A 12696-nucleotide genomic window follows, 5' to 3' on the forward strand; every position below is an offset into this window, starting at 1 on the left:
TAATTTGTTCCATTTCTCCAATTTGATTTTCATAACTGTGGAAACCAAACTGCCCATCCATTTCTCACACTGAAGGAGATTGTTGTTTAGTCGGTTCAGGTATGTATGACTCTTTGTGACCCCAGTTGGGTTTTCTTGGGAGAGATACTAGAGTGGTTCACCATTTCCTTCTCCAGTTCATTTTAAAGATGAGGCAACTGAGGCAAATAGGGTGAAGTGACTTGTCTAGGGTCACACAGCTACTAAGTATATGAGCCTGGTGCTCTATCCACTGAACCACCTAGATATTATCTTGCAATTGGAGATGAGGATTAAAATGAAGTATCTTTGGAAGAAGTGATACACTGATTGGAATTCATACCATCCATAAATAACACTGGGCATGTCAATGAGGCATATTGGACAAAGGGAGAAATAAAGGAGACAACATCTCTACAAATTGGCTGAGGGCTAGTGGCTCTACACTAAGTCCAGACATGGAGGATGTGGGTTTTTCTTTCCCTTCCTCCCTCCTTCCTTCCCTCTCTCTTTTCTTTCTTTCCTTCCTTCCTTCCTTCCTTCTTTTTTTCTTTTTTTGGGAACTGGCAGTTGGCGTTCCTTCCTTCCTTCCTTCCTTCCTCCCTTCCTTCCTTCCTTCCTCCTTCCCTTCCTCTCTCCCTCCCTCCGTTCGTTCCTTCCTTCCTTCCTTCCTCCTTCCTCCTTCCCTTCCTCTCTCCCTCCCTTCCTTCTTTCCTCCCTCCCTCCCTTCCTCACTAACTTCCTCACTACCTTCCTCCCTCCTTTTCTTCCTCCCTCCTTCCCTTCCTCTCTCTCTCCCTCCCTCCCTTCCTTCCTTCCTCCCTCCCTCCCTTCCTCACTAACTTCCTCACTACCTTCCTCCCTCCTTTTCTTCCTCCCTCCTTCCTTCCTCCTCCCTCCCTCCCTCCTTCCTCACTACCTTCCTCCCTCCTCCCTTCCTTCTTTCCTTCTTTCCTTCCTTCCTCCTCCCTCCCTTCCTCACTACCTTCCTCCCTCCTTTTCTTCCTCCCTCCTTCCCTCTCTACCTTCCTCCCTCCTTTTCTTCCTCCCTCCTTCCCTCTCTCCCTCCCTCCCTTCCTTCCTTTCTCCCTCCCTCCCTCTCTCCTTCCTTTCTCCCTCCCTCCCTCTCTCCTTCCTTCCTTCCTTCCTTCCTTCCTTCCTTCCTTTCTCCCTCCCTCTCTCCTTCCTTCTTTCCTTCTTCTTTCCTTCCTTCCTTCCTTCCTCCCTCCCTCTCTCCTTCCTTCTTTCCTTCTTTCTTTCCTTCCTTCCTTCCTTCCTTCCTCCTTCCTTCCTTCCTTCTTCCTTCCTTCCTTCCTTCCTCCCTCCTTCCTTCCTTCCTTCCTTCCTCCTTCCTCCTTCCTTCCTTCCTTCCTTCCTTCCTTCCTTCCTTCCTTCCTTCCTTCCTTCCTTCTTCCCTGACCCCCCTTTCTTTCTTTTTTTTTTTTTTTTAACAATTTTTCTCTAAAATTGTAGGGTTCTTTCATAGTCCCCACCCCATCCCCCAGGCCTTATATTTTTTACATCATAATCATTTAAAGATGTAATTTAGGATTCAAGCCTCGTTCATTGGACTTTTCCTTGAGCACAAAATCTGATAGGTTGTGTTGGAAATTTTTACCTCAAGCAAAAATTCTGTATGTTCTTGGAAAATATTTGAATACAATGATGGCAGGAAACTGCTTCCTGGAGTCCAACTGATCCAAGTATAGAGGGATTTGTCAACAATCTGCTGGCCACTTAATAATAAATTGTTTGGTCATGGTAAGCTGGGCAACAAAGGAAAATATAAAATGCCTTCAGTCCGGTGGGCCCCTATTTTGCTTCTGTAATGACAATGGTGGAGTGTTAGAAATGGGTGGTAGGAGTGGGGAAGGTTAGTAAGAACCAATCACAATTTGTAGACTGGTTATAAATATTAGCTTAGCTTTTGAGATCAAAATTTGGCACCCCAATCCAATGACCATCAATGGAATAACTACTAGAAAAACTTCATTTTATCAGTCCCTATATTCTTATTCAAGATTAAAGAGAATTCACTTGAATTTATTTTAGTTCCATTAAACAAACATTTAAAAAGAACCTATACCCCACTTAATATTTTGGCATAGATACAGGGACCAAAAATAATAATATTAGAAAGCTTACCAGTTTTCCTCAGAGAGGCAAAGAAAGAATTTGTCTGAGTTGGATGTATTATTTGTTTGAAGACACCAACAAAGACTATTTCGTGAGACATTTGGTCATATTATAATTCAGTAATGTTGCTATTACTATGTACAACGTTCTCCCAGTTCTATTCACTTCAATTTATATCAATTCATATAAATCTTTCCAGATTTTTCTGAAATCCACCTGCTCATCATTTCTTAAAGCATAATAGTAATCCAATTGAGGGATTTCCCCTCCATTTCTAATTCTTGGCTACCAAAAAAGAGCTGCTATAAATATATATATATATAAAACAAATACTTCTTTTTCAGTTTTTTTCTTGTATCTTTGGGATAAAGACTTAGTGGTACTGCTGGATTAGAGACCATGCAAAATTTTATAAAGCTTTTGGGGAATAGTTCTAGCTGGTAAATATTTAAAAACTGACTCTCAGGGGGAAAAATGTTACAATATTTTTGTGTTTAGTATGTATTATTAAAAGTTTTTTCCTCCCTTTCATAAATCTAGCGATCAATAAAAAAACAATTGGCCATGATATATATAGCTTTTGCCTCTCATTCCTGTCAGGCTGGCTTTGGAACATCTTCATTACATTCACATCACACCCAGCACACTTCATTACTATGTCTTGAAATTGGGATTGTAATAGTTCTACTATTTACTTAATTGGTTTGTTGTGAAAAAATGCTCTTCTTTCCTTCCCCACCTCCCCTTCCCAATTCCATCTCCTCTTTTTGCACCTTTATGGGCCATCCCCCTTCGATAGAATGCTTTCTCTCTTAAACTCTTACTCTTGGAATCCATCTTCCTTTACTAATCAGCCCAGTGGTACAGTGGACAGAGTGAAAGCCTGGAGTTGGGAAGATATAAATTAAAATCTGATCACAGACACTTACTAGCTGTGTGACCCTGGGCAAGTCACTTAACTCTGCCTCAGTTTCCTCATCTGTAAGATAAGCTAGAGAAGGAAATGGCAGACTATTTCCAAGATTTTTACCAAGAAAACCCCAAATGGAGTCACCAAGAGTCAGACATGACTGAAACTACTGGACAACAACAGGAGCAACAGCAACATTATCTCCAGTGGGACCTTTCCTGGTTCTCCTAGGTGTTAGGGCCTTTCCCTTTAAGGTTCCCTGCTACTAATTTTGCATTTATTTTGTATCTTCTGATTAATATGTATTGTTTATCCATTAGAATGTAAGATGCTTGAAGGCAGGAGCTGTTTTTGTTTTCTATCTTTCTTTTGTATCCCCAACTATTAGCAGTGACTGTATGTAGTAGTTGCTTAATAAATCCTTGTTGATTGATTAAAATATAAAATGCTAGAGAAATATATTTTTATTTTAGAAAGATAAGCTTTCTCAGATTACATATTACATTTCTTTAAAAAAATCTCTTAGAGAGCTACTCAGACCATTTATATATGAACATACAAACATGCAGTGCCACACAAGAACAGAGACAAGATAACATACATTCTCAATACACACTCATACATACATACATGTGTACCTGAATATGCAAATTGAAGTCTCATTGCTGTCTCATACTACTTCACTGAGTTATGAGTAGAAGTGAAAAAGAATGGGAAATGAATTAAAGAATCGATGAAGAGATCAACAACCTGGAATGGTATGAATAAGACTCAGATGACCTTTTTCCGGACCAGTGTTTGGTCCTCTACATGCCATTGATTAGTCATAAGAATTATAAGAGACTTCATGCAGGTGGCCATTCCAATCTCCCCATTTAAAAGGAAAAGTCTTAGGGAGTCCTTCTTGTGAATGTAAATTTTCCATGTCTGGTCTGCTTTCAGAGGGAATATCTTCTAGGGGGAAAAAAATGACATCCAAGGTAATTTGTCTCATTGCTTTTGAGTGAGAAGTATGAAGGTTTGGTTTAATTTTTTAAATGCAAAAATTAGAACTTCTCTTTTTCACAGATAACCGAAGAACATCTGGAATTTGCAAGCGGACACTTTCCAGATGTCGAGTTCTCCATGAAGAAGGATCTGCTTGTTTAAAAAAAGAACAACAATAACAACAAAGTTGACATCGCCCAAAGTTCCTAGGCTACCTGCCCACTCCTATTATGCTTGTTATTTTAATAATTTGATATGTTTTTATTTTGTAATGTATTTAGATGCTATGGTGATAAATACTACATAAATGAAAACCAGGATGGAAAATTGTACATAATGAAGAACTCATTTTATGTCTGTTTGTAGTTGGTTTGTGATACTAGGCCTAACTCCCCTGCATGTTCAGAGAATGCTTACTGATCCAAGGGACATGAATGATGCTTTCCAGGTTACACTAGATTTTTTTTGACAAAAGTTGATATGTTATCTGTATCTTCATGTTTAATTAGCTATCTTATATATGGTGAGTCAATTGTCTAGAGGAGCAAACCTTGTGATGAAAGGGCTCTGTTATTCCCACTAGCACCAGTACCAACTACTCCCAGTGGGATAGATAAGCCAGAGAATTGTGGGAACAACAGAACTCCTCCTCTCTCCAGATGACCAGGCTTACTTTTAGTTCAGCTTTAACAAAACCATTGTCCAGAGGAGTAAATATAAAGAAAGTAGACTTGCTGTTCTTACCCTCAGCAAAACCAGTTGCTGACCAACTTCTCCTCGTGATTGGGAAGCCCAGGATCCCTGGGAATGGCAACTCTCCCCAAACCATCAGTCCTGATTCTAGTTGAGCCCTTAACAGAGAAACTGGCCAGGAGTGTAACCTTGTGAATATTTATGTCGGCAACTAACTAGAGATTTTGTAATCCTTTCCTTCAAAACAGTTACGACTACTAGAAGATCCAGAAAAGCAAGTTCTTAACTCTGGTGCCATCAAAATTTTCATCATCAGAAATAGATATGATTTTATCATTGGAAATGACCTTAAAGAAGATTCATTGCTGTTTTTAACCACTGCAATGTAAGAATAGCAGATGAAGCTTTTCCATCAGACTTGTAGCTAAATCTTTCTGCATGTGTTTTCTTTCTCTATTTGAATGTTAGCTCCCTGAGAATTTGTCATTCCAGCACTTAAAATAGCACTTTACACAAAATTAGCACTTTGCTAATGCTTTCTCATTCATTCATTGATTCATATTTAAATCTGAGTCCAGATAATACGTCCACTCAAAGTGCATGCAGAGAGGACTCTTGTCAATAGCATATGAGGAGTTCTATAAAAAATGTCAGTAATTTTATGCCTCTTCTTCTTCCTCCATCCATATAGTCTGCAAGGGTGGAAGGGATTACACATATTTAAAAATATGGATGTATATGTATATATATTACATTATCATATATACATACAAAAACAAATTTATATGTATATATAAAATCTGAGATCAGAGGCTGCTGGGAAAGAGCAGCATGGAGTAGTTTAGGGCTCCTGGGTTATGGTAATGAAATAAAGATAACTTTGGAGGCAGGGATGGCAGCAGCAAAGAACAAAGCACCGAGCAAGTGCTGTGTGAAAGTACTATAGGAGACAGAAGCGAGAGGGAATGGAGAGAAATGAACAGCACACTAAAGTGTGTGGAGAGACAGACATTGAGACTCCACAGGGAAACAGGCAGTCAGAGATGATAATGACACATCTCTTAAGCAAGTTCCTCAAATCACACTCCTGGGGTTTTTCCTATTGCTACTTATAAGCTTTATTGCAGAGGGCTATGGCAAATATTTGGAAAACTGTGGAGAACAGAATGGAAAAAGGGAACATGTTCCCAATTTTCAAAAGAGAAAAGAGAATCCAACTTGAAAACTAAAAGCCAGTGAGTTTGACTTTAATTCTTTTAGAAATTATAGAATTTGTTATTTTTAAAAAGAAATAGTTTATTTTTACAATTTTGAACATTCCCCCCACTGTTTTTCAACTAATGTTATGTAGAAAAATATTTATATTATAGGAACTTTGATATTCCCAATGGAAAATGAATTGTATTGTTGCACATCTGGTTTTCCTCTTATTCTGTTCCTTGTTCTCCCTCATAATTGTAATGATATTCATAATTTAAATGTTTTAATGGATATTTTATTTTATTCTTATTTTTTCAATTAATGATCATTTATTCTCTCTTCCTCACCTCCTACTCCAATTAAATAGAACACATTCCTGATAGCAAAGAAGTAGTCAAGAAAAAGAAATTTTTGCATTAGCCATGTACAAAAATATATGTCTATTATGAATAAAACACTCAAAAGAAGGAACAAAATGATATCTCAACCTCCAACTCTAATTTAATAACAAAAAGATATGAAAGCTTTATCAAAAATAGGTTGTGCTAGACTAAACTCATTTCTTTTTCTGAAAGTGTTACCCAAATGACTTGGTCAGTAAAGAGCTGCAGATATAGCTTGCCTAAATTTTAGCAAAGCATTTGATAAAGGTTCTCATTTGATAAAGACTGATTTTTCTTTTAGAAAAGATGGAGAAATATGGACTATACAATAGTAGAGTTTGATGGTTTTAAACATTTGAATGGACATACTCAAAGGTCTTCAGTGGAATTCTTTGTAGTGTTACATTTTTATCAATGATTTGGGTAAAAGTATGATACATGCCATAGAAGTAAAAACCATTATGTATCCTTGCCCAATAGGCTGAATTTATTTATTACTCTATCTCTCTCTCTCTCTCCTCCCCACCCCTAAAGTCAGGGAAACTTTTACTAAGACTTATTAGTCTGGTTAACTATAGCTTGAGCTGTTAACATGGCTTCACAGCTGTCTGGGGCATAAAAAGGCCAGTCTTTAAGGAACTAATGCTCTTCACACTTAATAGATTTCCCACTGCCATAGAAGTCAATATACTCTCCTGGTTATATAAGTTTCTGTATGGATATGAGGGAGATTGCATTAACCTGAATCTGTACCTCATTCTTGCTGAGTATACTTTCCTGTACTGCATCCTTGCTGATTATATTTCCCTGTGCTGCATTGTTGATAATTATATTTCCTTGTGCTGCATTCTTGTTAATTATACTTCCATGTGCTGCATTGTTGATAATTATATTTCCCTATGCTGCATCCTTGCTGATTATACTTCCACGTGCTGCATTGTTGAAAATTACCTGTGCTGCATCCTTGCTGATTACACTTCTGTGTGCTGCATTGTTAATAATTATATTTCCTTGTGCTGCATCCTTGTTAATTATGCTTCCATGTGCTGCATTGTTGATAATTATATTTCCCTATGCTGCATCCTTGCTGATTATATTTCCCTGTGCTGCATTGTTGATAATTATATTTCCCTGTGCTGTATCCTTGCTGATTACATTTCTATATGCTGCATTGTTAATAATTATATTTCCTTGTGCTGCATCCTTGTTAATTATACTTCCATGTGCTACATTGTTGATAATTATATTTCCCTATGCTGCATCCTTGCTGATTATAATTCCCTGTGCTGCATTGTTGATAATTATATTTCCCTGTGCTGTATCCTTGCTGATTACATTTCTATATGCTGCATTGTTAATAATTATATTTCCTTGTGCTGCATCCTTGTTAATTATACTTCCATGTGCTACATTGTTGATAATTATATTTCCCTATGCTGCATCCTTGCTGATTATATTTCCTTGTGCTGCATTGTTGATAATTATATTTCCCTGTGCTGCATCCTTGCTGATTAAATTTACATGTGCTGCATTGTTGATAATTATATTTCCTTGTGCTGCATCCTTGTGAATTATACTTCACGTGCTGTATTTTTGATAATTATATTTCCCTGTGCTGCATTCTTGCTGATTATACTTCCATGTGCTACATTGTTGATAATCATATTGCCCTGTGCTGCATCCTTGAATATATTTTCTTTGTGCTGATTAAATAAACTTTATATTCAGGGTTAGATGGCTTGCAATTGTCTCATTTCTTTCTATCATGAGCTTGAGCTGCTGGCTACAACAGTGTGCTTATCAAATTTTCAGTTTGTACAAAGCACTTTGGCATCTTTGAAAGCATGGCATAATTTCCAAAATGGGATCTGGCCTGATCTCTTGCTGTTTCCTTTTGGGTCCAGCTCATTTGCCCCTTATATGTATCTTGCCAAGACAATATGAAAAATTTGTATGACTGGGTGAAGGCTAGACACTGATTGCAGTTGTAACTTGTTCACAATAGGAGCAGGAAATGTGAAAGAAAAGGAATATAAAGGTTAAGAGGCTGAAGGAAAAAAAGCAGTGATTTTCAGAGAAAATCCCCAAATATTACAAATATTTTAATTGTATAATATAGTAAGGACCCTAGGAAATGGGAGGCATCCATAAAGGGGGAAAAGACTTAATATGGATTTAAGATAGAGGTTCTTAAGTGTTTTTGTGTCATGGATCCTTTTGGCAGAATCTGGTGAAGCTTTTGGAGCCCTTCTCAGAATAATATTTTTAAATGAATAAAATAAAATACACCAAATTATAAAGGAATCCAATTATATTAAAACATAATCATTAAAATATATTTTTTCAAAAGTTCCCATGATAAGAACCCTTGACTTAAAGGCAATTACATATCATTAAAATATATAAAAGTAGGGATATCTAGATGACAGTGGATAGAGCACTGTCTCTGAAATTAGGAGAATTTGAGTTCAAATTTGGCCTCAGACATTTATTAGCTGTGTCACTTTGGGCAAAGGAAAAGAGAGACGGAGAGGGAAAGAGAAAAAGAGGGAAGGAAATATGAAAGAGAGAGAGGGATGGAGGGAGACAGAGGTACGGAGAAAAGACAGACAAAGGAAATGGAGAAAGAGAGGAATTACCAATTCCTGGCTTTGACTAAATCACATTCTTTCTTTGCTAATACTCCAGTGAAGCTGACAGCCTCATTAGAGACAGTCAGATATAATCTGGTCTTCTTTCAATATACTCAGTTCTAATATGGAGATACCAATGAGGGGTCTTTTGTGCATACCCAGTTTGCCAGGGAGCCCTCTATGTCCCCTACCATGTGGATGGGGTAGCCTCCTTTGACTGACTGCTTGAATCTTTAAAACTGATGAGGCTGAGCTGCTCATTCTTTTGGGCTCCTCTTATCTATTGCATCCAGAAGGTAAAGGACTTTAGAAGGTTCATCCATAGCATCCATAGCATTCACAGAGGGTATGAACTAAACTGGTTAGAAGGTGAAGGACTTTACTTCCTCTGCTTCCTCTCTTTTACCTCGACTGAGAAATAGGTGTAGGGGTGTTTTTCTGTTCTGTCCTTTTTTTTTTTTTTACAAATCCTGGAGGTGCTCCTCATAGATTCAGGGGTCCAAGCCATGGTAAACTTAGAGCCCAGCTTTCAGGTGAGATGGGATAACCAGCCAGCCCGATATGAAGGCTCTTAAAAGCCTGAGAACCTAAGACTTGAGCCTCCAAAGAGTTTTGGACTTGGACTTGGAACTGTGTAATATGGGAACTGAGCTATGCTACAAACCTAATCTTCCCTTCCTCAAAAACTGAGATAGTGCATGGGAGGAGAGATTATTCCCTCTCCAAGTTGGAAGAATAAGTTTGTGTGTATGTGTGTAATTATACTTGTGGAAGTAAATTATTTCTGTGTAAAAGTTAATCTGTTGTGGCTAGATGGAACTAGGGTACAGAAGATCCCTACAATTGAGGCAACAACATTGGTCAGGGTTAGAGCCTTTGACAGAGAACCTAGATCCCTTTGACTCCCTTCTGGGTACCAGAGAACCCTGGATGAATGATGAAATTCAACATGAGGTTTTCAGGTGGTAGGATCCAGAGGGACTTGTGTTATGCAGGAAATTAGGTGAGTTGGTTAGCTCCAATACAAATTCATGGGCAGCATGGCACAACAGAAAGAGCAGACCTTGCATATGCAATTATCTCTTCCACAACATGACTTTCTCTATTGTGATGTCAATATATCCAAGATCAGCATAAGAAATTAAATGGAAATTTTAGGGGAGCTTTGTGGAAGCAGCAGACCACATTAAAGAGCAGCAGAAAACAATGAAAAAGTTAGAAACTCAATGCATAAAATATGTTTAGTATAATATGAACATAAATATTTCAGTAAAATATAATGGATAATCTTTTGTTTTTGTGAAGCAATTGGGGTTAAATGACTTGTTCAAGGTAGCAAGTCAGTGTTAAATATCTAAGATTTAATTCAGTTCCTCCTGATTCCAGCGCCAGTGCTCTATTCTATCCATTGTACCAACTACTTGTCCCAAGTACTATGAGCACCCTATAAAAGAAAAAAGAAAAAATTCAAACTTCTCCTCTGGTAGGAAGGGAGGGCCAAAAAAATTTACATATATTTTCCAGATCACAGGATTGCTGCACTTCTAACACCTGCAGTGTGGAAGGGATAATTATAGTAAGTGCTTAGTAATTGTTTGTTGACTTGACTCAAGTTCAAATCCTGGTTCTTCAATCTGTTACTTGTATGGTCTTGGGAAATCATTCTCCTTCTTGGAACCTCAGTTTTCTCATCCATAAAACAAGGAGTCTGGGCTAGATGGCCTCTAAGGTTGCTTCCAGCCTTCAGTCTGATTCTCTGAATTTCTGCTTAGTCCTCACTGCTACTCAGAAATCTATGAATAATTTCTAAATTAATCCCCACAGTGGCTGCTCCAAACCTTTTCTACTCTTCTCAGAATTTAAATTTTGTTATTGACATAATGCTTAGTTCATGATTTTTTTTTCACAGAGTCCTAGGTCACCCATATAGATTTCTTTTGTTGAGGTGATAGCTGCAAAGGCCATTTATAGAATGAATTCAGTCTCTCCAAGTCATTCCAAGTCATATGTCTAGGCTCATGGAGATGAGCTAAAACTGAGAAAGATCTCCACGGATTAGACTCTGATAGGCTCATCTGTATCTAACCTCTCAAAGCTTCAGTGTCTTGTCTTCAACTATACAATGAGAAAGTTGGGTTCATTCGGCTCTAGCAAACTCTTGTTTTATATTTTTGATCCTATGATTCAATATTATTTTACTTGGCTCTGAGGTCAAAACATTGATGATAGAATTTGCAAAAAGGAAATTCAGGCTTCCCTGGGAGTCAGGTTCCCCTTCACTCAAGGTCTTCAAAACTGGACGACCAGTTCTTGAACAGGTCGTAAAGGGGGCTCCTGCCGCTATGGGTTGGAGAAGGTGACCTCTGGGGCATCTTCCAAGTCTTACATTCTGTGACTCTGTGATTCTCATATAAGGAGTAACCATTTTTCATAATCAAGAGCTAGGTAAATGACAATATAATAAAGATCAAGGAAGATATTGAAGACCCCAAGTTAAAGGTTGGGAGAAAGAGTGGTGTAATGCAAAGAATTCTGGGTGGGGAGTTTGAAACTGTTTTTGAATTCTAACTTTGCCCTGTTGTGATTTGGGGTAAGTTACACCTTACTTTCCTCATTTGTCAAATAAGGGAGTTGAACTGGATGACCTCTAAGTTTCCTTCTAGCTCAAAACCTGTAACTAGTAAATGGAGTACTTGTGATGCATCCAGTTTGGTTAAAGCAAGCAAATAAACAATTGCTACATCATCTAATTTGGAACATATAATATGTGTGTACATACATAAAATATAGCAATGTAATATGTTATATGATATTATACTATTATATAGTATATAATGTGTGTATGTATATTTTCCATATGTGTTATGTATGTATATGTGTGTGCACATATGTATGTATCTCAATAATACCTGTAAGTAACTCGTCCCCTCAAAAACCACCCTAAATAGACATGACTGTATCTGGGTGCTTATTCTCCCCTACTTAGTGAGAACTGAGGGTGAGGCTGATGTAATTGTAATATAATTAAGTTATAGAGGCTAATGTTGACGCCAACATTTCTACTTAGGAAAGACAATAAACCAGCTGTGTGCCAGGCAGAAGAGCGCCCTTGGGAATGGGGGGAAGCATAATAACTTAGTTTGGAAAGCAGAAATGAAGCAGGGCTAAATGGTGGATAGAGGGACAGCCATGGAGTTAGAGACATATATCTCTAAGAACCACCTCTGACTTGCTGGCTGTGATCTTAAACTGTAGGTTATGACCCCATCTATGGGATCTTTTTAACTTAATATGAGGGGTGAGAAATTATGATTTATTATCAGTAAATGTTTGATCTGTATACCTATTTTATATAAAACATACTCAGCATCATGTAAAAATTTCTCAGTGAAAAGGTTTGAGAAGTCCTGCTTAAGACAATTCTCAAAGATTTTAAAATAGAAGTTCAGGTATTAATATGCATGGATAGAAAGAATTTCCTCATCAGATTTCTATTCCAATAGTTCTTCCTAGCAAATAAAGAAAGATTTTAAGGCCTGGGCTACACATGATATTCACCTAATAATTCTTCAAACTCAAAGCAAATTTTTTTACTTTTATATGTATATATAGACATATATGTTGTATTGATATACGCATATATATTCACAATGCACATGTATACATATATATTTGTGCAATAAGTATATATGTACAAATATATTACATATATATGGTATATATATTTATATTTTAT

General features: G+C 37.4%; 1 protein-coding gene across 2 annotated transcripts in view; it reads left to right on the top strand.

Annotated features, from left to right (window-relative positions):
- Nucleotides 1–8715, top strand: part of AGTPBP1 (ATP/GTP binding carboxypeptidase 1) — a 207131-nt gene extending 198416 nt beyond the window's left edge. Inside the window, exon 27 of one of the 2 annotated variants that reach the window (XM_051966097.1) lies at nucleotides 4133–8715. In XM_051966097.1, the coding sequence (XP_051822057.1) occupies nucleotides 4133–4230 (98 nt within the window). In that variant the 3' untranslated portion in view covers nucleotides 4231–8715. The remainder of the gene's footprint in view (nucleotides 1–4132) is intronic. The other variant, XM_051966114.1, reaches the window with a different exon arrangement.
- Nucleotides 8716–12696: the final 3981 nt, after the last annotated feature.

The sequence above is a fragment of the Antechinus flavipes genome, chromosome 1 (genome assembly GCF_016432865.1).
Source record: "Antechinus flavipes isolate AdamAnt ecotype Samford, QLD, Australia chromosome 1, AdamAnt_v2, whole genome shotgun sequence".
NCBI lineage: Eukaryota > Metazoa > Chordata > Mammalia > Dasyuromorphia > Dasyuridae > Antechinus > Antechinus flavipes.